Source organism: Gymnoscopelus braueri (genome assembly GCF_963280865.1).
Source record: "Gymnoscopelus braueri genome assembly, chromosome: 13".
Classification (NCBI taxonomy): Eukaryota; Metazoa; Chordata; class Actinopteri; order Myctophiformes; family Myctophidae; genus Gymnoscopelus; species Gymnoscopelus braueri.
The window spans coordinates 53,373,744-53,400,446 of record NC_137615.1 but is presented as its reverse complement, the minus strand read 5'-3'; the positions used below and the strand labels follow the sequence as shown (position 1 = coordinate 53,400,446).

Genomic DNA, 26,703 nt, shown 5'->3' with positions numbered 1-26,703 from the left:
ACAGATGTTCCCTCATGCTCTCACCCTTTGTGTTGCTGTAGGTACCAGTTGAACCTGTTTGCAAAGATGTGTGTGGACCGTCAGTACCTGGCCATCAACCAGGTGTCCACTCAACTGCCAGTGGACCTGATTCTTCGCTGCATGTTTGACGACCGCTTGCCCTACAACCTGCGGGCGTCCTTCTGTCGCCTCATGCTACACGCGCATGTCGACCGCGACCCACAGGAGGCCGTGGCGCCCATACGCTACGCCCGCCTCTGGACGGAGATCCCCTCCAAGATCAGCATCCACAAGTGAGCCTCTACATCAGTTAGTTCTCAAACCCTTTTCATGTCAACACCCCCAAAATGATATGTATCTGGCTGTGGACCCTCATCTGAAAATATTTTGTGCCAGGGACCCCCAGAAGAGATGATTTATGTTAAAAAATGTTCGCTTAAAAATATATATACTATGTTCAAAGATTTGCACGATTAAAAATAAATAAATAGCAGATCTACAAGCTCATTGCACGGATATGCTTGTATATGTGCTATTTTTGAATAGCAATACAATACGGTTAAAGTGGTTAAAATGATTGTTTACGCTATATTAACTAATTTTGTTGGGGACCCCTTGGTACCCCCCCAAGGGGTCCCCGGACCCCACTTTGAGAACCAATGCTCTACATTACATGTGGACGCTAATGTGCTCACTGTTGGTTAACGGCTTGTTTTTGAATTTTGTCAACTCCCTCATGCCTGTATGTGTCCACAGGCATACGTATGAGTTCCCTAAGACCTCAAGAGAGGAGGAGAAAAGGACGTTTGCCCCCACCATGGAGTTTGTTGAAAAATACCTTATGGACATGGTCGACCAGCCATTTCCATTTGGGGAGAAAGAGAAGAATGAACTGACTCTAGAGGTAAAGTACTTTAACCTCATCTACTGAACCTCCTACAGGAGTAAGTCATCTTTATCCACTATTAATTGTGGATAAAATTATCTAATCTTAATTAGGGGGACAAATAAGTGTGTAGGCACATCATGGGATCTGTTTTTCCACAGTTCAGGCACAACCGCCCACTGCGCCCAGTCGCTTTTTAAGAAGCATTACAGAATGGCAGAAGGTTGTGCCAAATGTTGTTGAAACTAATCTTACTCTGATTGCTCAAGAGTTACACTTTAACAAAACACAAACTTGGAACAGGCATAACTTATGCACCGTTTGACCTACGGCCAATTTATACCTATGCCTCTCCTCATGAGGAACACATTTGCATTAAAGGTACTATTACATTCATTTTCACTTTTTATTTTTTTTACGTTTTTTTATCTCAATTACACCCAAAAAACCTGAACTTTGAACATTCAGTGGATTTTCTGTGGTCTGGGGTTTTCTGAATAATTAGGCTGAAAAGTAATCTGGTTTTGGCCCTTGGAGAGTGAAGTCACAGGCCATTAATCCCGCCCACTCTCCTCCTCGCCCCTGCCCTCCCCTATCCTTTCCTTTGCGGGGGGCGGAGCAGAGGTGATGATTGACAGGCACAATCCCTCAACAGCGACACCCGCAGGCAAAGATTAATTTTTTCATTGCAGTTGAAAAGGCTTTAGAAATGTGAGAGAAAAACACCTGCAATGGCTCACTAGAGTGGAATTTTCAGTTAAAAAACGTTTATACACGTTTGAAGGACCATGAGAAAGACTTTTTTGTTGTAAAACTGAATGTCATGAAAGCTTTAAGGACCCGTAAAGTTCCGCCTACAAAGATTTTTCACAATTTAGAATTTTAGGAAAAACTCATACAATGTTTTTGAGACGTCTCTGTGAAACAACCCATTGACCAATTTTTCTGAAACTTTGTACCGTGGTAGGAGGAGGAATATAAAGCTGGTTGGCCTCATGGTGGCACAAGTAGGCGGTGTCGTGTGGTGCCATGCCAGTGGGAATGGGGCTTAATTGTCTCCGCCAGGCCGAAAGGCATGGCGAGAGAGTATGTTTTACCCCCTGTCCGTCGGTCAGTCCGTCCATCCGTCCGTGTGTGTGTGTCCTGTCCGTCCGTTAGCAGCTATGCCAATTCAGACCTTCTGCCCCAAATGTTTCACATGGGCCAGTTATAGCGCCACCAGGAGGCCGATTTGTGCAAAACCCATAATCTGACATTACAGATTTTATGCAAATTGGTACACAGTATCTCTATAGTCATGTGATCAACACGGATCTGTCCGATTTCCGATATTCCATCCTGATTGGGTAAGGTTGGCTTCCAAAGTTTGCATTATTGGTCCGTTTTGAACAAAATGCCTCAAATTATGCACGCAGTTTGCGATTTCCGTGAAATTTCACACGCACATTCTCACTAGGCCGAGGAAGAAATGCCACCCTTTTCACATTGGCCTGTTATAGTGCCATCAGCAGTTCTAATTTAGCAAAACACATTTTTGGAACAAAATGCCTCAAATCATGAATGCAGTGTCCGATTGCCGTGAAAGGCCTAAGAATAAATGTTACCCTTTTCACATTGGCCTATTATAGCGCCACCAGGAGGCCACAATAACGTACCTGACCTGTGCTCCGGGGAGCACTTTTTCTAGTTAGGGATTATTTTGTTTTTCAAAGTTCAGGCATAACAGCCCAGTTGATTTTCATGAAACTTTGCAGAATGACAAAGGCTCATGAAAAAACTTGTTTGGTTGCTTGGACAGAGTACGGTCGTGAACAAGAACAATAGAACCTGCACAGTCACATGATAAGGATGTATTGACGACGTGTCTAGCCTAGACAGATCAAATATATGCTGCTTGCCTTGCAGGTGGTTAATCTGGCTCGCAACTTGGTCTACTTTGGCTTCTATAGCTTCAGTGAGCTGCTGTGTCTCTCACGCACTCTGCTGGCCATCCTGAACAGGAGCCCAGAGGCTGGTAAGTATTACCTCATGTGATCTATCGATTGATTGATGTATCTCTGCAATAGTTCTCCCAAAAATGCATATTCTGTGATTATCCGGATGCCAGTTGAAACACATATTAACTTTATTTGTCCACAGAGAGGTTGCCAACGCAACTTCAATCTTCAACAAAGCAGCTCAAGTCAAATTTGAGTCATATTGTTTGTGCACACTCCTGTCATGAACGTGAACATGTAATTTCCTGCATGAGGTCTCGGTGTGAGCATCAGCATTTTAAAACATTTAGTAATTTGAGTGCTGCTATGAATGTTGGGTAATACTTGTTATGCATCCCATGTCTATATGTATTATAATCTGCTTATAACACTGTGTAATTATAGTTGTAATAACTCATTAATGCTTATAATTGTCTCTATAATCTTTTAAAGCAACAAATGACCACTTATACAATTACAGTATAATGCATTTTAACAGTGATTACAATGCATTATAAGGGTGATTATAAAGCATTAAAACAGGATTATAATGTCTTACAACTATGATAATTAACATGGGATCTGCCATTATAAGATGGTTTATAATGTTTTATGATTGCATTATGAGTATGTGTGCTTATAACTGTAATTATACAGTGTTATATGAATATCACAATGCATTTATACTTGACCGGTAACACTTGCTATGCAAACCATGTCTATAATGCACTTTAACCAAACTTATAATGCATTATAATCAATGTGTTAAATTATTGTTATAAAGCATTATGATTTTGTATAACTATAATTATACTGTGTTATAAGCTGATTATAATTATTATAATTATAATAATTATACATTTGTTTATAATGCATTATCGACACGGTATGCATACTTCAACTGTGTTTGCAGCAGTCATAATGGTGAGTAGACAATGACAGAAAAGTGATTTGTGGGTGAACTATTGCTTTATTTCACGATGTGTGTGATAAAATTGTGAATTGAATTGGGGAAATTGTGCTTCCAGAGCTATGGTGCTAATTGTGCTACTGTTCTATCTACTTCCTTCCCACAGTGCATCAGGTCACATATATACACCCAAATATGTCCTTTTCAAGCAGCAATGGGCTGCGTACAATCCACAGCTGTGCAGAGTTGATGACCAAGATGGTGCTGAGTAGAAGTCTCCCACACAACCTCACAGACACACCTCCTTCTCTACACAACGGGGAAGGCAATGAGGACATGGAAATGGACACCAAGCTAAAAATAATAAAGATTCTACAAGTAAGTGCCATGTTTTGGCCTGAACAAGTTGGGAACGATCCAAATAGGGAATGCATGCCCCACCCTGTTATGCAATACCCGTTGTCAGAGTACCCGTTGTAACCGTCTGTCTGTGTCCGCCTGTGCCCCTTTTATGCCCATATAGGGAGATAGCTATACCCCCCGAACATGCACACTGAGCGGTACAGACTCTCATTCATGCCAACTGCCATCAGACTCTACAATGCTTAAGAACTCTCCCTAAATGCATGTTGTCGACCCTGGTCTATGTTGTGTCCATCTGTCTCGTTGTGTTTTTGTTTGTCTGTTGCTTACTTATTTATTGTTACACTGTGCTGCTGTGACACCATAATTTCCCTTTGGGGATTAATAAAGTATTTCTCATTCTCATTCTCATTCTCAGTATATGTCTGTCCTTGTCCATTTTATGCCCATATGGTTCTCGAGATACGTGGACTACAGACGTACGTACGTACATACTACATACATACGTACATACAGAGATTCCCTGCATTTATTGTAAGAAGATAGCACCTTATCAAAAGTGCATTACAATGTGCATTACATTCACCCATTAACACACCGATGGTGAAGGAAACCATGCAAGATACCAACCTGCTCATCGGGAGCAGTTAACCCAGGGGGAGCTGGGGATCAAACCGAGGAACCATTCGATTCCCAAGTGGACGCTCTACCTCCTGAGCCACTGCCGCCCCAATTGTAAACACATTGTACATTCTATGTTATTATTCACATTGTGTCTATTTAATTCCTCAGTTCATCCTGAGTGTGAGGCTGGATTACAGGATCACCTACTTACTGTCCATCTACAAGGAAGAATTTGAGGAGAAGATTGTTGTTGATAACTCTGTGTCAATGTTCGATCTCCCTGCCATGTCAGGTGAGAGTCCATATTTCATTTTAGCTCTCTTTCTTTATACCTTTCTCATGATTACTCGCCCACTAGGGTTCATCCATCATAATTCTCTCTTGCTGTTGTTTGAATCTGGTTAAAACACATTTAACCCAGATCTAAACATAGACAAAGGAGTTACAGAGGTAATAACTCACTGAGGTGATCCATTGTGCAGAAATATTAATTTAGTCATTATCAAGTGTTCTGAATTGTAATTGCAGTTCAGTTTCCGATGATGGCATTCCCCAAAAAGCACACCGCAACTCAACTAAAATCTGGACTTTCTCTATTCTTTTGCCCTTATCCGCAATCACCTGCAACGCTTAATTGATTTGCTGTGATGGTTCTTTTTGTGGAGATCTTTTCATCGTTTCTTTCATCTCCAGTGTCCGAGCCAGACATAGACAAGATTGCAGCCAAAGCAGACGACATGTTTGCAGGGAGGTAGGTGAAGTTAATCTCACCATGCCTAAATTATAAGGCTACTAACGTTAATCATTAGTTTTAATGATTAACTCAGCTTTCTAGGGGAAATACCATATGCTGTACATGTATTTATTTGTGTGTGTCCGTATATGTGCCCTCAGCTCAGAGCTCAGCACAGTGGAGCTGGATGATGAGGGTGGCCTCACATTTCTGAGGGTTCTGCTACACCTCATCATGCAGGACTACCCTCCTCTGGTGTCTGGATGTCTGGAGCTCATATTCAAACATTTCAGCCAAAGAGCTGAGGTCCTACAGGCCTTCAAACAGGTAAAGAGCACTGCCCTTCTACACTGGAGCATACTATTATGATGTCATTAGATGTTGGCTTTAATATAATCACGTTGTTTGGATAAAAAAACTGGGTGTTTCAATTCTCTGGGGTTTGAGTTTAGCTCTCAAACGCTTTAGTCGCTCTCAATATCTGTATGTTTGTTTGATTGAATACGTTATTAGTCAAAAATGTAAGCAGCATGGAAGTACAAAAACACTTGGGCTAAAAGGATAACACAAAAAGTCCTGGCAGCTTGTTTTTTCCATTGTGGTCCTATGTATTCATATCATCAACAGAGCATAAATATAAACACATTAATAGATGACATTAAGAAATACACATGGATTTAACATACATATACATGTAGGCTATTACATGTATGTTCCATATACTGTGTGTGTGTGTGTGTGTGTGTGTGTGTGTGTGTGTGTGTGTGTGTGTGTGTGTGTGTGTGTGTGTGTGGTGTGTGGTGTGTGAGTGTGCGAGTGTGCGAGTGTGCGTGTTTGTGTGTGTGTGTGTGTGTGTGTGTGTGTGTGTGTGTGTGTGTGTGTGTTTTACCAGGTCCTGTTGCTAGTGTCAGAGCAGGATGTGGAGAACTATCAGCTGATCAAAGCGGACCTGGACAAGCTTCGTGTGACGGTTGAGAAGTCTGAGCTCTGGGCTGAGAACTCTGAGGTCCCATGGTACAGGCTGAACCAGGAACACAACGTTCTCAAACGGCAGACGCAGACACGGAAGGTACCCCTTTTGTGTCAGTTTTCAACTTCCAGGGTGCTCTCTGAGTCAAGTGTGTGATGACTGAATGCAGACATGAACGAGAACAAGGCGACACGCGTACAAAACGAGTTAAAACAAGGTATAAGTGGGCTTGAGCCCCATGAGGCATGCTCGAGCGAGTGCCCGCGCCGAGCAGTACGGTGCACTTATTCAGTGGTTCTCAACCTTTTCAGGCCGTGACCCCAAAATAATCATATTTGAACAGAGAACCCCTCAAAAAAACATATTTGAACTGGCGACTCCCCCACCCTGACAAGCACTTGGAATTGTAGGAGTTGAGGCATTACATTTTGTTTGACTCAGTTCCACAGATGTGAAAATAGCAGATCTACAAGATCACGATGCCTCGCAGTGTGTGACCTTGTAGATAGGCTGTTTATGATTTTTTTCTTATATTATTTGATGATTTGGCCAATGTTTGACCAGTTTTTATAGTATAGTTTGTTGATTACTTTTGATGAAATAATGGACTTTTTTCTTTTCTTTCTTTCTTTATATGTTGTTTTATTATTAAATTAAATTCACTGTCATCTGGGGATCCCCCAAAGATGATGTGGGGACCCTTCTGGGGATCCTGACCCACAGGTTGAGAACCACTGCACTAATTAACGGTGATTAAAGGACCCATTTGTTTTAATGGGTTAGGTTCAGCAACCTTTTTGAAGTCAGCAGTTCAGCTGGCAGTATGGAGAATGAAAGGTGTATCAATAAGAACTCTTTTGGATGAGTCATACGAAGAAAATGTGCGCGTCGGATGCCGGATGGTGGTAGCATGTAGCTACTTTAAGAGTCAAAGGCTGTATTTGTCACATACTGATGCATGTATGAACAGTGACATGTTGGTGCAGCAGACTTACACAGCCTTGACAGTCTGTTGTGTATTCAATAACGCGTGCGTGCATGTGTGCCTGATCGTTAGATTCTACTTCGCATCAGTGAGCAATGTTACTGTGGTAAGAAGAACCGTAGGCTACTGAAGAACATGGGGGCTCACAATGTGGTGTTGGACCTTCTACAGATCCTCTATGAGAAGGTGAGCCAGTTGAACAGCTTGTTCCCCTCTCCTATGATACTGAAATGTTGCTTTTTTTTAATCATCTGTCCATTTCTTGTTGTCCGCTTTGTCCTGCCTTCAAACCGTGTCTCTCTTTGTGTGGGCTGTATCAATTCCCAGACGGATGAGAAGATGAACGAGATCATGAGCCTGGCCCATGCATTTCTCCAGAACTTCTGCCAAGGGAACCCTCAGAACCAAGTTCTGCTCCATAAACACCTTAACCTGTTCCTCACCCCAGGGGTACGCTAACCTCTGATCCTTCCTTACTGATTATTATAGGTAGATGAGGACATTTCCTGGGCCAGACAGTCATGTCTGTTGCATTATTAGTATGCCATTAGTTATAAACGTAGCAACAGCACATCACGTCTCTGAAGGGTGGAAACCTCATACTGTATGTCCAAAACTGCTTCAAATTCAAAAACAGCAAAAGTAACAGATATACAAGCTTGTGGATCTGCTACTTTTGCCGTTAATTTACGAAAAAAACATAAAAAGTTAGAATATGGAGATAAGAGGTTTCTGCCCGACAATATGTTTCTTTACAATATGCATTAGTACACTATAGATGAGGTAATGTGAGGGACTTGGTCTACAGAAGGTGTTTTTTGAGCGGCAGAGTGCTTTGGAAATGCGATGAAACACGATGCTTGCTGCTTATCATAGAAATGTGAATGTTGGGAACTCAAACAATCCTTTCTGTGGACAAGGCCTGAACTGAAACCAAGTTTATTGATATTTCATTCTCTATTCTCTATATTTTGTCCCAGTGACTCAACACAATGCATGTGCGTATACCAACATTACTTTACAGAATATTTAACTATCACTTCTTTTCATCCAGTTGCAGGAAGCTGAGACTCTACGTTGCATCTTCATGGACAACTACCCTCTGTGTGATGAGATCAGTGATCACGTAGTCCGCCACTTTGTCCACTGCATCGAGACACACGGGAGACATGTTCAGTACCTGAAGTTCCTGCAGACCATTGTGAAAGCCGACAGCAAGTGCATCAAGAAGTGTCAGAGCAAAGTCATGACAGAGGTGAGAATAATGACATTTTGTCACGTGTCTGTTATGTACACTGTGTACAACTGTGTTCTAAGGCAGTGGTTCTCAACCTTTTCAGGCTGTGAACCCTCCCAAATAATCGTATTTGAACTGGGGACCCCCCACCCTGACAAGCACCTGGAACTGTAGGAGTTGAGGGATTAGATTTAGTTTGACTCAGTTCCACAGATAAATATTGTGAAAAAATTGACAAGCTCACAACGCCTCAAATTGCGAGGCGTTGTGAGCTTGTAGATTGGTTATTCTTGTGTGTGTGTGTGTGTGTGTGTGTGTGTGTGTGTGTGTGTGTGTGTGTGTGTGTGTGTGTGTGTGTGTGTCCAGCTGGTCAGCAGAGGTGAGGATGTGCTGGTGTTCTACAATACGCGCTCCTCCTTCCAGGAGCTGCTGCGGATGATGTGTAGCGAGGGGGAGAGGGCCGACACGGACGGGGCCCTGGCCTACCACATGGCCCTGGTGGAGCTGCTGGCTGCCTGCACCGAGGGCAAGAACATCCTCACAGAGCTGCCTTGCATCACTCTGCTACCCCTGGATGACATCGTTAAAGTAGTTGCGGATGTTCACTGCATACCAGAGGTGAGGGGTGCACTGATTGAAAAATTATCTGGCCCCTTTTCCACCGTAACAGTTCTGTAATTTGTTTCCGCCTAATTTTGAACTAGTTCAGACGTGTTTCCAAAGAAAATTAATTGGTTCAGAATCAGAACCATAAAAGTTGGTGCGGAACTGGAACAAAAAAAAAACACTTGTTTTTTCTTGACCTGAACTGGGAATCAAAGTGAGCGTGTCACTATCCCACAGGTTGGAAGATGCAGATGCGATATACAAACAAAATTAAAAAATCATAAAAACTAGAAAAGAAATGGGAAACTGTCACGGTTTGAGTCAGGGCAGGATGCAGGACCTAAAAGGAGGAGAGACAGAGGCTGAACAGATTGGTTCAAAGTATTTATTAACTTAAAGAACAGGAATACAAACTAACGGCACTCAACTCAAGATACAACACATAGTTGTATCTTGAGTAACATAACTCAATGAACTAGCAACATAACTCAATGAACTAGCAACCCTGAGAACAGGGAGGTATAAATGCACAAGGACTAACTAGACACAGGTGAACACAACTGGACAATCAACACTGATAGGCTTGGGAACTAAGAGGACACAGGTGGAAACACTGGCAATCACAAGACCGGTTAGACAAGGCAGGTACAGAACTACAGGGGCAGACAGGAAGGCACAGAACAATACTACAAAATAAAGGTACACAAAAGCAGGGCAACAACAGAATAACAAATAACAAGACTAGATACAGAACAACAGAACAAAGGCCTAATAAGTCCAAGACCTTAAAAGGGCATTCAATGGCTAAATAATAAAGTCAAAGTCCATGACAGAAACTGTAACTGCCATTGACAATTGAAATCCCCCTGTGAAATGGACACTTCCACCGGTCATATTCGACACATTGCTGGCCAGGCCTGGAATCGAACCTGGGGCAACTAGAGACTCACTCTCCACAGGCAGGGCTCTCTAACCATTCAGCTATGCCGCTCACAATTACAATATTTGCTTAAAGCACGACTTCACCCATTTTCAACTTACCTTCATATAATTGGTCCTCATTAATGCTCATGATAAAATGGTAAAAAAAATCTACTTAGTCAGTGTCTCATATAGGGCTGTGGACACTTCAGAAACCTGCCTACCAGTGACATCATAGTTTGGCAGATTAATTTTTCAAACAAGATTTCAATATTTTTTTTTTTTATTAACGTGAGAACAATGGCTTTCATTATAGCATGCTAACTTTTCAGGAATAGAAAGCCTGCAGTTTCTATTAGCTTGCATTCCCCATCGATGATGTCACTGGTAGGCGGGTTTCTGAAATGTCCACAGCCCTCCTCTGGGACACAGAATGAGTAGAAAAAAATTGTACCACATTATAATGAGCATTAGTGAGGACCAATTATATGAAGAAGATACATTGAAAATGGGTGAAGTCGTCCTTTAAAACTGGTGGCCGGTTCGTGGCCGGTTCCGTGAAAGCACCAAGGTTCCATGAATCTAGAATGGAACCAGTTCTAGAGACAAAGCCCTTTTAGTGGAAAAGGGGGCCTCTCTGTGGTAAATGCATGGTTGTTTAGCCTACTGGTCACTCAATTGCATCTTTTGGATTGTTTTTGTCATGTAGGTGAAAACGGCCTACGTGAACTTTGTTAATCACTGCTACGTGGACGCCGAGGTTGAAATGAAGGAGATCTACACCTCCGACCACGTCCGGAAGCTTTTTGAAAACTTCCTGATGGACATGTCCACTGTAAGACAAATACACATTGACAGAATCTGCTTTGTTTGTTTTCTTTGGATATTCAAAAATAGCAGATATACTGATCTGCTATTTTTTTTAAAGAAATTGTGAAAATGTGTGCAAATCTTTGAATATATATATATATATATACACTAATAATATAGCAACATACTGTAAGGGAAAAAAAGAAAAAAAAGAAAAGAAAACAGAGATCAGCATTGAAGCTATCTCGCCAATATTGGAGTCATGGCAGGGTAACTGCAGAACCCAAACCTCTACCATTGTGCTTTAATGAGCATTTCCGCTTTGCTTTTCACTCGTTCAGGTGTGTGACAGCACCACCACAGACCGTAACCTGGCACTGGAGAAGTATGTGACAGACACAGTGATGGCTGTTGTCAAAGGCTTCTTCAACTCCCAGTTCTCTGTCAACAACTTCAGCCTCCAGGTACTTTTATCTAAGTCTAAGAGAAAGCTGAAGTGTGGAGCGTGGAGACAAAGACTCATTGGTGAGCACATCTGTCCTTGGCCAACTTTTAACTTAGAGTAATACTTGACAGCAGACTGCTTGCATCACAGATGGGATGTAGTGAAACATATTTTTGTTTCTATCAACATTCATTTTTTCAGCAGCTGATGCTTTAAACAGAGGTTGTTAGTTTGATCTACTCCCACAGAGGAAATGTTCTTTTTTCAAGATCTAATCAACTTTATTGTCACATCACAGGTTTACAGGTGTAAAGAAGTGGTAAAAAAAGTTTTTTCTGTGCGCACTAGAAACAGTTAAAAAACGATCTAAGCTATAATACATAAGTGCAAATTTTACTAGGTATTGTATGTACACGTAGATATGAGATGCATAAATAAGGTGAGGTTAAAATAGCAGCAGGTGCAGAACATAGGCTGCAGCACTAGAACAGTGATAGATGTGGCACACAGGCCTTCGTGCAAAAAGGGGAAAACAAGTCTCATGCTCCTTCCACTCCAACCAGGTAAACCAGTCCATCTTCATGCAGCTGCTGGAGTCTGCCATCAGGATGTACGACTGTGCCTGGATCACCTCGACTCAGAAGACAAACATTGAGAGCTGTATCGAAACACTGGCAGATGTGGGTGAGTGTTGGTCCCTGCATTTATCCAGCTTTGGGGGGTTGAACAGAATGTGTACACTGAGACGGTCACCACCTACAAGGCCCTCAATAACCAGACTCCCCGCTACCTCTCTGAACTCCTACCGCTCCCTCAGTCGGGTGATGCCAACCTCATGGATGTTCCCAAGACAAAGAAACGAACCTGGGGTGACAGGGCCTTTCTCAGTAGTTATTATTAAGGTTTCGAGGCCTATCAGGCTCGAAACATTATTGCATTCCTTGGCTTTCTCTTTCCTCCGCCGTTTTTTCAGTTCTGGCCCAACCGTGCATACACTTTTTACGAAACTCGGCAATGTGGTAGAGGGCTATGCCAAACGGCGAAGACCCGAAACCCACAACCATTGGCCAAAGGGTGGCGCTGTAGCACTCAATTGAAAATGCCAACTTTGAACAGGTACAACTCATGCCCTGTTTGACCTACAGCCATGAAACTTCGATACACACATGCGTCTCCTCATGCCTAACAACTTTCATACTTTTATGAGCCAATGAATATTGCAGTTTTATGAAAATTATTCGTCTGCCCCTAACACGTACATGCAGACTCACATTTGTTTGAAACTTTGCAATAATGTAGAGGGTCATTCCAGGTATCACTGAAACCAATCTTACTCCAATTGGTCAAAGGGGGGCGCTATAGCAATTATTTGAAAATGCAAACTTTAAACAGGCAAAAGTCATGCCTCGTTTGGCCGACAGCCGTGAAACTTGCTTACACATGTGCCTTGACTCATGAGGAACACATCTATCACTTTGACTAGTAAGCTCCGCCCTTAGATTTTACGCCATATTGAGCAGTTTGAAAAACATTTAAACCTAGGATTTCTGAGAAATTTGCGTGAAACTGTGTCAAATGTGTGAGCTCCTTTTTCACCAGTTCAGGTCTGTTGGTCCAATGGCTTGATCGCTTAATCATCTGCCTTGAAACCGCAAGGTCCCCAGTTCAAGTCCCACCTCGTGCAGACTTCATCTCAATTGCATTGCACATAACATGACTGTATCAATGAATAACCGTGCAATTGTTAAATGAAACGCATTTTGAGGGTAGTTATTTTCAATGTATGACGTACTTCATTCCCCCTTTTGTTTTGTTTTGTTGGATTCTCCTTTCTCACTGACCAGGGCTGTGGATTGAATAGCTCAATCAGTAATATGTTAGCCTCTTGTTCAGATGGTCACTGGTTCAAACCCCACTCATTTCAGTTTACATTTAAATTGCATTGTACAAATCATGACCCTGTTAATTCAATGTGCAATTTTTAAAAAATAACATGAAATGCTTTTTTGAGAGTAGTTATTTTTTATGTAAGACATACTTTCTTGTGAAAATAGCCGATCTACAATCTCACAATCTTTCAGATAGCAACGCGTTGTGAGCTTGTAGATCGACTATTTTCACTAGTTTCCATTCCGAGAAGACAAAAAAAAGCTTTAATGGTAAATGTTTTGTGAACCAGTGATCTAGAGTAGTTAGCGAAACAGAGGCTTGGTTCATAACGGACGGAAAAACCTATAGATATCAACAGACACCACCAGGGAGGCCATATCTCTAGCTCAATGAGAAGAGAGGCAGCCTGTGAATTCATAGGTTGCTGGTTCGATCCCTATCCCCAACAATGCGTTAAGGTGATCATTTGGAATTTTTAGTTTTACAAAGTGTTTCTTGAGGTTAGGTCGTTGTTTTACTGAGGTTAAGGTTAGTGAGGGTGGGTGTAGAAAAGAGTCATCTAGTCAGCAGTGATATATACATTTTGAGTTAAGACCATTAATATCAACCCATGTCCCTCTGCACTCTAGCAATCAGTGCACCTGGTGATAGCCTGTCAGTCATTGGCTCCTCAATGGTGCTGAAAAGTAACTATTTACATTTACTCAAGTACCAATACAAGTGATTACAATGCACAGTACAATGTTGAGGTACTTTTACTTTACTTTTCATTTGTGTTACTTCTACTCTACTACAATTACAGCATAATATGACAGCTTTAGTTACTTGTTACTTTGCAGATTTAATTATTAATACAACACCTACAGTAACCACATACAGCCATTAATGCATGTTCACTTTTTAAAGACAAGATGAAATGGCATTTTGACAGTATTTGTTTGTCAATTTTCTGACTTATGTTCTTGTAGAAGAGTCATCCTAGTGTGCAACACTCCCCCTGGCCTATTCCCATGGATTGGATCCACCCACCTCACCTGCTGTCACTCCCTCTCATTCCATAATCACACCTGCCCTCGCTCACTCTCTCTCTCGCTAACTGTCTCTCTCTCTCCCTCCCTCGAAACCGCTTGTTGCTGCTTGCAGCCATATTTATTGTTATTATTATTATTATTATAGACGATTGTCTACAGCTTGAGTACCCGAAGTCAAATATGATTCCACCCTTTTAGTCAAAGTTGACTGAGTGTTACGACCTTACAAGGTCTAGAGGATATAGAGGCGCAACATATTTCAAACAAAGTCAGGGTCAACCAAAAAGTGTACAATTTATTAATTTGCAACTTAAATTCACAGGGGATCAACAAACAGGGAAGGCATAAACATCAGGGTGGCCAAAGCCAAAATACTCCCTACCTGAAAAGAAAAAAAACTGAACTACACCAAAACCAAAAGTACAATCTAAACTCCCTACCTAAGAAAAACAGGGACAAAAGGGGAACAAAGAAAATGGCGGCACACCCCTACCAGCTTCCCTGTTCAGAGGTACTCAGGAAAAGGTTTGGGATGTAATTAAGAAATAGCTTATATTAGAATTGTCTATACTTTAAACACTCAGTATTAAAGGTACCTTCCGCACTAAGCCGGAAGGTATGGCACACAGCCTACATACCTACTAAACACTAGCTAACTACAGCAAAAAGGGATCAGCAGCATGTGGTGTTGCAATGGTAAAAGAGAGCTTATGGGCTGATCTTTCCAGGCTTTTATAGTGGCTGGTTGATTTGGGGAATGGGAGCCAGGTGTGTCCCCAATCTCCACGCCACTCCTCCAATCTCCATGGCCACTCCCACCTTCATTCATCCTGCAGCACTGACAGAGGGTTAAACACACACACTATGGCCATATAGGGCCGTAACACTGAGCAAACGTATTTAATGGCCTTTCCTCTATCCCAGCCAAGACACAAGCCATACCCATCCCTGTGGAGCTGGACATCCAGGTTCAGCGGGTCGCAAAAGAATGGAGGATGTCAGCCTGCACACAGTCCCGCAAGGAGTCTCTGGGCGGCCCTGACTACAAAATCGACATAGAGAAGCTGCAGGTGCATAATGCCGTTCTCGTAATTATGACTTCAAGTTTATTCCTATGAGAGTCAGGCTATATTCCATTGGAGTATTAACCCATTAAAACATCTGTGTCATTTTTAGATTTTAGCTATACAGTATATCGTCTCTGTCGGGTTGAACCGTCATGCCTAAGACTGTTACTTTTCAGGAATCAAATTCAAAGGTAGCAAAAGTAGCAGATCTACAAGCCCGAAACGTGCTTGTAAATCTGCTGCTTTTGATGTTTTTGTGTGCCGCTGTAGCATTACCAAGTAGGGCATTAATTCACGGAAAAACACAAAAAGTAAAAATATGGAGATGAGAGGTTTCTGCCCAACAGCAACGATATATAGCAACATACGTTTTTCAGAAAACTGTTAGGATTTAGAAGACATTTTATTATCGTCCTCAGGTCTTAATTGGTTAAGGCCAATGCGTTCTCTGAGCGACAAGTGTTGACCGACGTGTCGTGCTACGAAAGGGACGTCAAATGACAAAGAATATGTTGAGGAGGACCTCCGCCGAAGGTGTTGTGTACCTCTGGAAAAACAGGCAGGCGCGTACGATGATTGGTTGGGAAGATGCACAAGACTACATTCACTTCCTTGTTTATGTTTTGTGGCAACGCTGTTGTGACACCTATGGCAGACAATACGAAAACTAATAACGCTGCGAGACGCGTAGTTTGACATGACATTCAACATTTGTCGCTCCAACTAAGCATAAACTACATTGGCCTTTATTCCCTGCAATAAATGTTAATATAAACGGTATATTGTCGTTGTCGGGCTGAAATGTCCAAAACTGTTCATTTTTAGGAGATTCAATGTAGTTATTATTTAGTCACAAGCTCTTGTTAATACTTTTCATTGGTGAAATATTTATTTAACTCACAGACAGACTGGCATTATAGATGTAAAGCAAAATCCATCTAATCTGTTTATCCGGACTCAGGTCACGGAGGCAACAGTTCCAACAGAGAATTCCAGACTTTCCTTTATTTCCCGAGCAACAATAAAACTACTTCATACTGTGGGATCCAGATGCTTTCCAAGTGGAGATTTAATCCCCCCATCTGGTCCTTAGTCTGCCCCGTGGCCTTCTCCCAGCTGGATGTGCATGAAGACGTCCCTAGGGAGGCGACCAGGAGGTGTCTCCTACTAGATGCCTGAACCAACTTAACTGGCTCCTTTCTATGTACAGAACAGAGCAGTGGTTTTACTCCAAGGGCCCTATAAAGGGCCTAACTGGCTAAATCCACTAATTGGGGATTTAGGACTGTGCAAGGGGCGTTCCCCCGCAAACGTTTGTCGCTTTTTTCCCCTGTAAAGTTGCTTGCAAATAATGGTAGTGCAGTGGTGAGTTTGTAGATCGGCTATTTTCAAATAGCCAACATACATAAATTTGCACATTATTTAATGGCCGACATATATAGGTTTGAAGTGCTCATGTGGCCTATTATAGTCGCTTCTTTTGGGCTTGTTTTTATAGACCTGGTTGCTTAGTCCTCTCACAAATTCTGGCAACAGCTCCTCTCGCTGCAGCCGCACCGTGGGGATTTAACATGGACATCATACACCTGACGTTTGGTTTCTAAGCTCTATACTAGCCTTTGTTTACCTTTCAATAAAACCACATTTGATAGGCATACGTATCACCTACATACTTACTGATTAGAGAGACTTTTATATTTTTGTAATCAGTTCATTATTTCCTGCTAATCAATGAATAAAACTCAAGTGTGTAATTTGGAGAGCATTGCATTGTGCGCCGCACAAATTGTCTTCTTTGAATAGACTATCATCTTATATAAAAACAATTGACTCAAGGAATTGACACTCTCACTTCTGCTGATTATAGGAAATTTACAATCACATAGATTTGTTGAGAATTAGGTGAGAGGGAGACCTCGAATGTGCCACTGTGCGCCCTGGCCGTCTGTCCATTGCAGGCGCGCCCTACCAAACCAAGTTGGCATTGCGGGTGGTTTTAGATTCCACTATGCACTGTCCAAAACGTGTGTGGGTAAAATAGCAATCTTGGGGATGATGCAACAACACGACCACGGCCACACCTCCAGGCGCAAATAGTGGAGTCGGCATAATGAATAGCGAGCGGGTATAGCGGCCGCAAAATAGCTTTTAGGGACAGTGCCAGCTCCCTTATCCATTTTTCACAGGTAATGGGCAGAAATTCACGGCAAGTGGTCAACGGCTGCGGGTATAGCAGTGCCAAAAATAGGGGCCCAAGTCTCTCCTGGGTGACTCAGCTTCTTACCCTATCACTACAGGAGATGCCAGCCACCCCTGTGAGAAAACTAATTTCAGCCGCTTCAATCCGCGATCTTGTTCTTTGGGCCATGACCAACATTTCATGAACGTGGCAATTGTAGGAATGAAGATAAAACTTATATCGAGAGCTTTGCCTTCTGGCTCAGCTCTCTTTTCGTGCAGTGCCATACAGCGAAAACCAGTATCGCTCTGATTCTCCGGTTACTCTTCCGCTCCATCCTTCCCTCATTCTTGAACAAGTAATTTGGATAAGTCACCTAGAGTGGGTAATCCACCGGTATCCTGCTGAGAACCATGGCCTCATCCCAGCCGTTTCACACTCGACTGCGAACCAATCCAGTGAGATGAAACCGAAAAGAAAAAAAAAGAATAATGAAAATACCAGATCCCCAAGCAACGTGTTGCAACGTGACACATTGTGAACTTGTAGATTGCCTTTGTTTGTTACTTTTGCGTGTGACACTGTTATATAACAAATTACATTAAAACTAGAAAAAGTGCTCCTCGAAGCACAGGTCTCCGCCAGGTCAGGTAGGTTGTTGTGGGCCAGCAATGTTTGGAATTCGCCAATCAGGATGGAATAGGAAAAATCTGACGGAACCATCTTGATCACTTGACTATAAAGATAATGTGTAACGATTTGCATGATGTTTGGACAAAATTTGTAGGAGTAATATAAAAAAGAAATGTGTTGCAAAAATCGGCCTCCTGGTGGGAATGATGTTAAAATGGTGGCATTTGTTCCTCAACGTAGTGCGTACAGTATATGCGTGCAAAGTTTCACCGCAATCGGACGCTGCGTTCATGATTTGCGGCATTTTGTTCAAAATGGGCCACTCCTCCAAACTTTAGATGTCAATCTTAGCCAATCAGGATGGAATATGAAAAATCAAACAGATCGGTCTTGATCACATGACTATAGATATCATGTGTGCCAATTTGTGTTTGTGTGCACAGTTTCGCTGCGATCAAGCCAACGGTGCCAGAGATTAGCTGTTCACAGACACACACACACACACACACACACACACACACACACACACACACACACACACACACACACACACACACACACACACACACACACACACACACACACACACACACACACACACACACACACACACACACACACACGGACGGACGGACAGACAGGGGGTAAAACATACTCTCGCCATGCCTTTCGGCCTGGCGGAGACGAAAAGAAGAAATATGGAGGTACAAGGTTGGGCCCGATAGTAACATAATATTGGGGGATTCAGTATATTAAATAAATGATGATGATGATGATTATTATTACTATTATTAAAGTGTTTGTGTTTGTTATATGTGTGCTGTGTATATAGGGGGTGGTTTCCTGTCTGGAGAAGCAGTTCAGCTCTAAGATGCAGGCAGAGTTCTCTGTACTGGTGGACGTTCTCTGCTGCCCTGAGCTGCTGTTTCCAGAGGCTGCTCGCATGCTTTGTGAGAGCCAAGCCTTCATGTCCAAGTACGTTTCTGTACACATTTTAAGTAATATGAAAATTGAGATGAACAGCTGTGAATTGGCTGTATGTATTACTGCTCATATTGTCCAATATATTGTCCATATGTCAATTCAATGCCAATTTTTGGGCGGTGTAGCCGCCCCTATAAGTGGGGTTGGGACACCTCATTAGTATTAGTTTCCTGCACTGTGATTGGCCCAGCTGGCCCAGTTAGCTGTACTGTGATTGGCTGACTCTATTGGCTGACTCTATTCAGCACTGTGATTGGCTAGCGAGACACATGATGACATTAATAACCTATAAATAAGATTATGGACTTCCAAAAATCCATTTTTTTGGGAAGTGAGCTTCCATCACTATGATGACCACCGCCCACTTCACACTGGGTGTGATTTTTAGTATCATTTTGAGGGGCCTCTATAGAGCTCACCTCCAAAAGCAGCTGGAAAAAAAGTGTGTCGTAGAAGTGCTGTTTTCCCTCAAGCGTTCCTTGGGTTCAGACTGCTGGAACACATGACTTGGGTCAGGCCAACCACACTTTCACAAACTTATCTAGTTTGTATTACTTTCATAGACCAACTGATCAGCTAGCACCACACTCATCCTGGCTGCTCTATCTTATCATCTGTATGTCAATTTGGATAGAGATGGAGGCCACTGTCATTTAAACTCCTGCCCTGTTCTGTGTTCTCAGTCTGATCCTGCATAAACATAACTGACACAATGGATTAACATTCAGTATCCTTTATCTTAGCCTTCCCCCATTGTCCTTTTCATACATTTACACAATGCCAAAACAATCACATCACATCACATCACACACACACACACACACACACACACACACACACACACACACACACACACACACACACACACACACACACACACACACACACACACACACACACACACACACACACACACACACACACTCACTCACTCACTCACACACACACACACACACACACACACACACACACACACACACACACACACACACACACACACACACACACACACACACACACACACACACACACACACACACACAGGGCCGGACTGGGACCCAAATTCAGCCCTGGCATTTTTGGTCCGGACCGGCCCACCACCCCCCGGACGAAAATATTTGATTAAAACATTTTTTTTTTTTTTTTTTGGGTGGCCCACCGGGCATTTGCCCGGTACGCCAAATGGCCAGTCCGCCGCTGCACACACAATGATGGAGGGAGGAAGATGTGTGCCCCCTGGTGGACATTTGCGTTCTACCGAGCAGCCCTTTTTGAAATGCTGCCTACATGTTGCACTCTTTATGGTACATACTATATGCTATGCATCTGCATGTTCTGTTTCTGTTGTGTAAGTACACATATTTGAGAGGCAATGAGGCATTGACAAATGTAACATTCCTTGTGGTGTGAAAGTATACTTGGCCAATAAAGATGATTGATTTATTGATTGATTATTCTGATCTATGTCACACTCATAGATTAATCAAACATACCAAGAAGCTGATGGAGGAAGAAGAACAGCTTTGTATCAAGATTCTACAGTCTCTCAGAAAGATGATGGACAAGAAGGAAAGCTTGGGGGAATGTGTGAGTAACACAGAGCTGTATGGAGGAGCTCTAACACTGACCATGAAGCCCTGTGAGAAGCAGCCCATCAACATTATTCTTGGTTTTATGTTCTCGCCCTCTAGGGAGACTAATCAATCCTTTCGTGTGTGCTATCCATGTTAACATTTTTAACCAATCATGTCGCTTATATTCCCATGTCTGTTCTTGGTTAAGGTTTTTAACCAATCACGTCACTTATAATATTATTAGTTCACATGAGGGGTTGGCCTTAGCTCTGATTTTCTGCCATGTTCCGTACCCTGCCAGCGCTGCTGGTGAGTTGTCACAGGTGTGTGACTGACACCTGAGCATGGGTCCTGCAACTTTGTGCAATCAATAGAAACTGATGTTCCGTTACGCAGAGTGGCAGCATTATTTGGTACCCATTTCCAAACTTAGGACCAATTTCCGTGAGACTGGTGAAGTCACAGACAGACCGTAAAGTGGCCGTCCCAGGGACACAACACCCCAAAAAGATCAGTTCCTCATCCTTGCTTCACTGAGGAACCATACGCTTTCTTCCAGAGATTTACAGGATTTACATGCTACCCACACATTTAGCTGTGTTGCTCATTCCACGATTGCTGTTGTAAAGGTGACTAATCAACGATAAAATGTTATACAATACAATACCAATTAGTATTAAGGGGAGAAATAATAGACCAAAGTTACGTTTCCACATTTTTTGTGAGGAGTTTTGACAGATTACACAGTGGTCTACAGTGATGAGCTGTGGATTTTTGAGCTAGGGGGGCTCTATTTTCTGACGTCACGTGCACGCATGTGCACATAGCCGATCAGCTCAGTGCTAGTTGAAATACTGTATTCAACATGTGATTTTTAATGTTATTATATCTCTTATTATTTAGTTGCATTGTTAATTTGTTGTTTTAATTAAATTAATTAATTATTTTATTTTCCTTTTAGTTTTATATAAAAGCCCTTTACATAGACTCACCCACACATAAGTACTTAAAATAATCAGACAACTTGTCTTTGTCTTGCGTGCATGTGGAGCACGCGCGAGCCCCCAGCCCACATAGTGCCAGAGCTAAGGGGTCGCCGACCCCCTGAGCACCCCCTACAGCTCATCCCTGTGAATGTCTCCACCACATGGACATTTTGTGTAATTGCAACATGATGACGAAGATGAAGATCTCATAGTTAATAGACCAATTATTTGTTTACAAAAATTGAGACTGGACGAAATATGAGAAATATGAAGCGGTTATCATTTCACAGCGACAATAGATTAGACCAATAATCACAGCAGTCATATTGACTTTAAATAGTAGGGCAATGTTACATCCTTCACTGGATTGATTGATTGATTGATTGATTGATTGTTTTTTAGTTACCTAAACATGCTGTATTACACACATTGGTGTTAATAATTAAACTAGTTAAGGTTGTGTGCAGGCAGGGTTTGTGTAATGAAGGCATTGTTATGAAATCTTAATACAATGCCTTTTCAGTTTACCTCCTAACCTAACCCATTGTTTTAGTAGGAGCATCGTCATTCAGTCACTATGTTAAAAAATTCAATCTGCTCAATCCTCTTATGGAAGCTTGGCTTGTAATGTTTCCTTTATTTTGATGTATCTGATATGCAATATGCAGATCATATAGATATGATGAAACAATAACTATGCTTTATTTTCAGGAGCAGTGAAACAATTCACTAGGAATTGTTTAAATGTCGATTTCCTATGATGTGCCTCTCTCTCTCTCTCTCTCTCTCTCTCTCTCTCTCTCTCTCTCTCTCTCTCTCTCTCTCTCTCTCTCTCTCTCTCTCTCTCTCTCTCTCTCTCTCTGTCTCTCTCTCTCTCTCGCAGGGAGAAGTGTTAAGAAAGTCTTTCCTCGTGCGTTACTTTGGAAATCAAAGGCTTCATTTCAAACCAGACGTTGGGAGTAGGAACAGCTCATCAAGAGGTTTCATCAAGCCATCACCTGAAGGTAGATACTGACTAGGAGTGGGACGATATGGGTACCTCACGATACGATATATATCACGATATTAGGCCCCTCGATATATTGCGATATCACGATATTCGATATATATTGCAAGAAATTTCACCAACGATATATCACGATATCTGAAAATATCGATATATTGCAATATCACGATATATTGCATGAAAATTCACCAACGATATATCACGATAGTCCTTGTATTCAATTCATAAACACATAAAATAGCACCAAACAGTTCAAAATCATCATTACACAAATACAGAGTAGGAAAAACAACGTATCACAAACAAAAAAATAAAATAATAATAATAATAATTTATATCGATATTTTTCGGCAGCATATCGATTATTTATCGCGGGAGAAAGTATCGCGCCACCCCTAATACTGACACACACCCAGAAACCAGTGTTGCCATGTCTGCTTATTACAAGCGACTTTGGGCTTGTTTTTCTGTAAAGTTGCTTGTAAATAATGGTCGTTGCCGGTTTTGTTTGCTTATTTGGGCTTGCTTCCTGATGTTAGTGGTTCTCAAACATTTTCAAATCAAGGACCCCCAAATTAATATGTAGGCTATATATTTGTCCACTGACCCCCCCATCTGAACATATTTTGTGCCAGGGACACCCATACCAGATTTGTGTTGTTAAAATGTTTCAAGCGGGACATTGTGTGACACCCAAATACAATACGTTCAAGACTCTGCACATAGTTCTATGTTTAATGGTCTTTAAGGAAAGTTGCCTATCAGTTCCAATAACCAACATGCTAGACCAGTGATTCTCAACCTATACAGAGGCTGCCTGGTAATCAGAAGGGCACCAATTTGCCTCCTGGCTTCCATGTCGAAGTGTCCCTGAGCAAGACAATTGACCCCCAATCTGGGCACCACCTCCTTTTTTGTGTAGAAACAGGAACTCGGTTTGGCTCCTCCCCTCTCTCAGTCCACTTCCTCTCGGGTGCTTCTGTGTTTATTCCTACAGCACTACATGTTTAGGCCAGTGGTGCTGTCTCTGTCTTGAGATTACTTAACCCCTAACTGTAGATCGGCTATTTTCACTATTTCGTTACCATTTTTGTTCCATTTCATGAAAAAATAACGGCTTTTGGACATAATGAGGTTTCTACCCGTCAGCGACCTTATATAATGCATATTACTCTTCCACAGGAGAGTCAGGCAGTACTAGGATGGAGATTCAGTGTCACCTGGATAAATGTGGGGCATCAGAGCTGGTTGTTGACCTAATCGTCAACACCAAGAACGACCGTGTGTTTGAAGAGAGCGTCATTCTGGGCAGTGCCTTGCTCATGGGTGGAAACACACTAATACAGGTACACCGATAACTCAACTAACTGATTAACTGAGCATGCAAAAATGTACTATAAAAGCAGTGGTTCTCAAACGTTTTCAAGTCAAGGACCCCCTTTTTTATGAATACAATGTAATTATCCAATCCAATCTGTATGGTATGAGTATGTTAATACAATATAACTTATCCAACCTGTATGGTAGAGTATGTTAATACAATATAACTTATACAATCTGTATGGTAGAGTATGTTAATACAATATAACTTATCCAACCTGTATGGTAGAGTATGTTAATACAATATAACTTATACAATCTGTATGATAGAGTATGTTAATACAATATAACTTATACAATTGGGGTGGTTGTATTTTGTGTCCCTGCTCTTCTATTTAGACATTTAAATTGTGTAAAAGGTCATGTCTCACAGGATCTGACACAAATTGTTGACCTGATGGTCAATATTCAATTTATCCCCTGAGCAAGCAGGCAAGCTCTATTAGCTCAATGGTAAAATTCCAGCACTTGCGCTGGGAACCGCGTTCAAATCCGGGGTAGAAGTGGAAAGTTACATAGTGCAGCCCAAGTCTACCTCAATTCTCCAGGGGAGGACAAGGAGGACGACATCCTCTCCCCCTCCTACAGCAGGCACTCCATCCCCTCCACACAGCGGTCTAACACAGCGAAGCCTCTCCCAGTGCCTGAGCCAGGCTTGGAGCTCGACGATGCTAGCATGCACAAGCTACTTCACCGAGCGGCGGACCGCACAGGTGTGGTTTGGCCCCGTCCAGAGGAAAGGACCACACCACAGGCCTCCCTCCTTGATGGCATCGGAGGAGTCAGGGTAAAGCGGGCGACGCTCGTCGCCCTGGAGGCCCTCCACAAGTCATGGGAGAAGCCATACTCCTCGCCTATCCAGCCTTTTCGAGGCCTCGACTGCCTGAGGGAGCAGGAGGATGGGCTGAGCGAGATCCCTTGGATGGAGATGGCCATGGCGGCCCACCTCCTACCGGCAGGGTCAGTGAATCTGGGCCGCAGCACGAATTTCTCATCCAAACAGGATAGAGATGTCTCTGCCCTCAACAGGAAGGCCTACACGGTCCTAGGCGCAGGAGCATGCATCCTTAATTCCTCCGTGCTCCTGTGTTCGGGGGGGGGTGTTCGGGGGCTTGGTACCGACGCCCCTGGGGCCACGGCTACCGGCGATGGTCGGGACGGTCTGAGCGGCGAAGGCCTGCGTCATCGCGACTATACAGAGTGCCAGAGCCCTGTCCACCCGTAGCGTCTATGCTGGGAAATGGCGCACGTTTGAGCTATGGTGCGGGAATGCTCGCACTATATCCTATTTGGCGCCCTTGAAGGTCATCCTGTGTTTACAGGACCTGATGGACAGAGGACGGGCGATTGCCACCCTAAAGGTTTATTTGCCATTTCAGCGTTTCACGTTGGCATAGGTGATGACACCGTGGGCCAACACCGCTTAGTGAGCCGGTTTATGAAAGGTGCGAGACGTCTTTTGCCAGTATCCAAGTCCCTGGTACAATCCTGGGACCTCGGTCTGGTGCTGGACGCCTTATCTCAGGTGCCTTTTGAACCACTGTCCCACATTGACATGAAGCATCTGGCGCTTCAAACTGCGTTACTACTCGCTTTAGTTTCGGCTAAGAGAGTCAGTGATCTTCACGCCCTGTCCACTCAGGGTGAGTGTATGCTGTTTGGTGTGGGCGACAGACAGGTGGTGGCCTTGGTGGCGTTTCATCCGCCAACGTTCTCGTCACCAGAGGAGGAAAGACTACACTGTCTCTGCCCGATAAGGGCGCTGAGGGTATATGTTGACAGGTCAGGGGCTTCGAGGAAGTCGGACCAGTTGCATGGCTTGGACACCGTGCATGCGTGGTAAACCAGTCTCAAAGCAGACACTTTCCCACTGGGTTGTACAGGCCATTCAGTTGGCGTACTCCGGCAGTGGTATGGTGCCCCCAGTAGGTTTGAGGGCACACTCCATGAGGGGTATCTTGGGCCCTGTCTAGAGGTGTCTCTATTGAGGACATTTGTGATGCTGCCAGCTGGGCTTTCCCCTTAACCTTTACTAGGTTCTACAGCTTTGACGTCACTGCGCCTCTGTTGGCGCATGCAGTCCTAAGTGTCACTTCCAGGCATTGATATGCCTTGGGCTGGTGGAACTCAGTGGAACTTCGGGATTACAATCAGGGAGTTTATCAAATCTCTCCCATAGCGAGACCTCGAAGCGGAGTATTGAATTTAGAACTATAGGTTACTATCGTAACCCCGGTTCTATGAAATACGAAGCGAGAGGTCTCGCAAAGACCCCCTTCTTGTTAAAGGCAGACGAGAAGAGGAAGTCTATTTCCGAAGGACTGAATGAAGCCCTGACTATATAGGCGGAGGGCGGGACCTCCGCTCAGGGGAGCGAATCAGAATCCAGCCAAGGGACCTTGTCTGGAATAACATCAAGAAAATGCCTCTGTGTTCGCGCTAGAGGGCGCTCTCCCATAGCTAGACCTCTCGCGTCGTATTTCATAGAACAGGGGTTACGCTAGTAA

The 26,703-nt window shown here is 43.0% G+C and overlaps 1 protein-coding gene across 1 annotated transcript in view; it reads left to right on the top strand.

The window, feature by feature from the left end:
- Positions 1-26,703, top strand: part of LOC308099695 (inositol 1,4,5-trisphosphate-gated calcium channel ITPR2-like) — an 84,933-nt gene that overhangs the window by 21,468 nt on the left and 36,762 nt on the right. The window contains exons 18-37 of the mRNA XM_080448428.1: positions 42-293; positions 757-904; positions 2,792-2,900; positions 3,939-4,150; positions 4,928-5,051; positions 5,453-5,510; positions 5,654-5,819; positions 6,385-6,561; positions 7,520-7,633; positions 7,775-7,897; positions 8,502-8,702; positions 9,051-9,302; positions 10,921-11,046; positions 11,363-11,485; positions 12,030-12,150; positions 15,312-15,457; positions 19,099-19,241; positions 20,729-20,837; positions 22,694-22,814; positions 23,999-24,162. Of these exons, the coding sequence (XP_080304554.1) occupies positions 42-293; positions 757-904; positions 2,792-2,900; positions 3,939-4,150; positions 4,928-5,051; positions 5,453-5,510; positions 5,654-5,819; positions 6,385-6,561; positions 7,520-7,633; positions 7,775-7,897; positions 8,502-8,702; positions 9,051-9,302; positions 10,921-11,046; positions 11,363-11,485; positions 12,030-12,150; positions 15,312-15,457; positions 19,099-19,241; positions 20,729-20,837; positions 22,694-22,814; positions 23,999-24,162 (2,989 nt within the window). The remainder of the gene's footprint in view (positions 1-41; positions 294-756; positions 905-2,791; positions 2,901-3,938; positions 4,151-4,927; positions 5,052-5,452; positions 5,511-5,653; positions 5,820-6,384; positions 6,562-7,519; positions 7,634-7,774; positions 7,898-8,501; positions 8,703-9,050; positions 9,303-10,920; positions 11,047-11,362; positions 11,486-12,029; positions 12,151-15,311; positions 15,458-19,098; positions 19,242-20,728; positions 20,838-22,693; positions 22,815-23,998; positions 24,163-26,703) is intronic.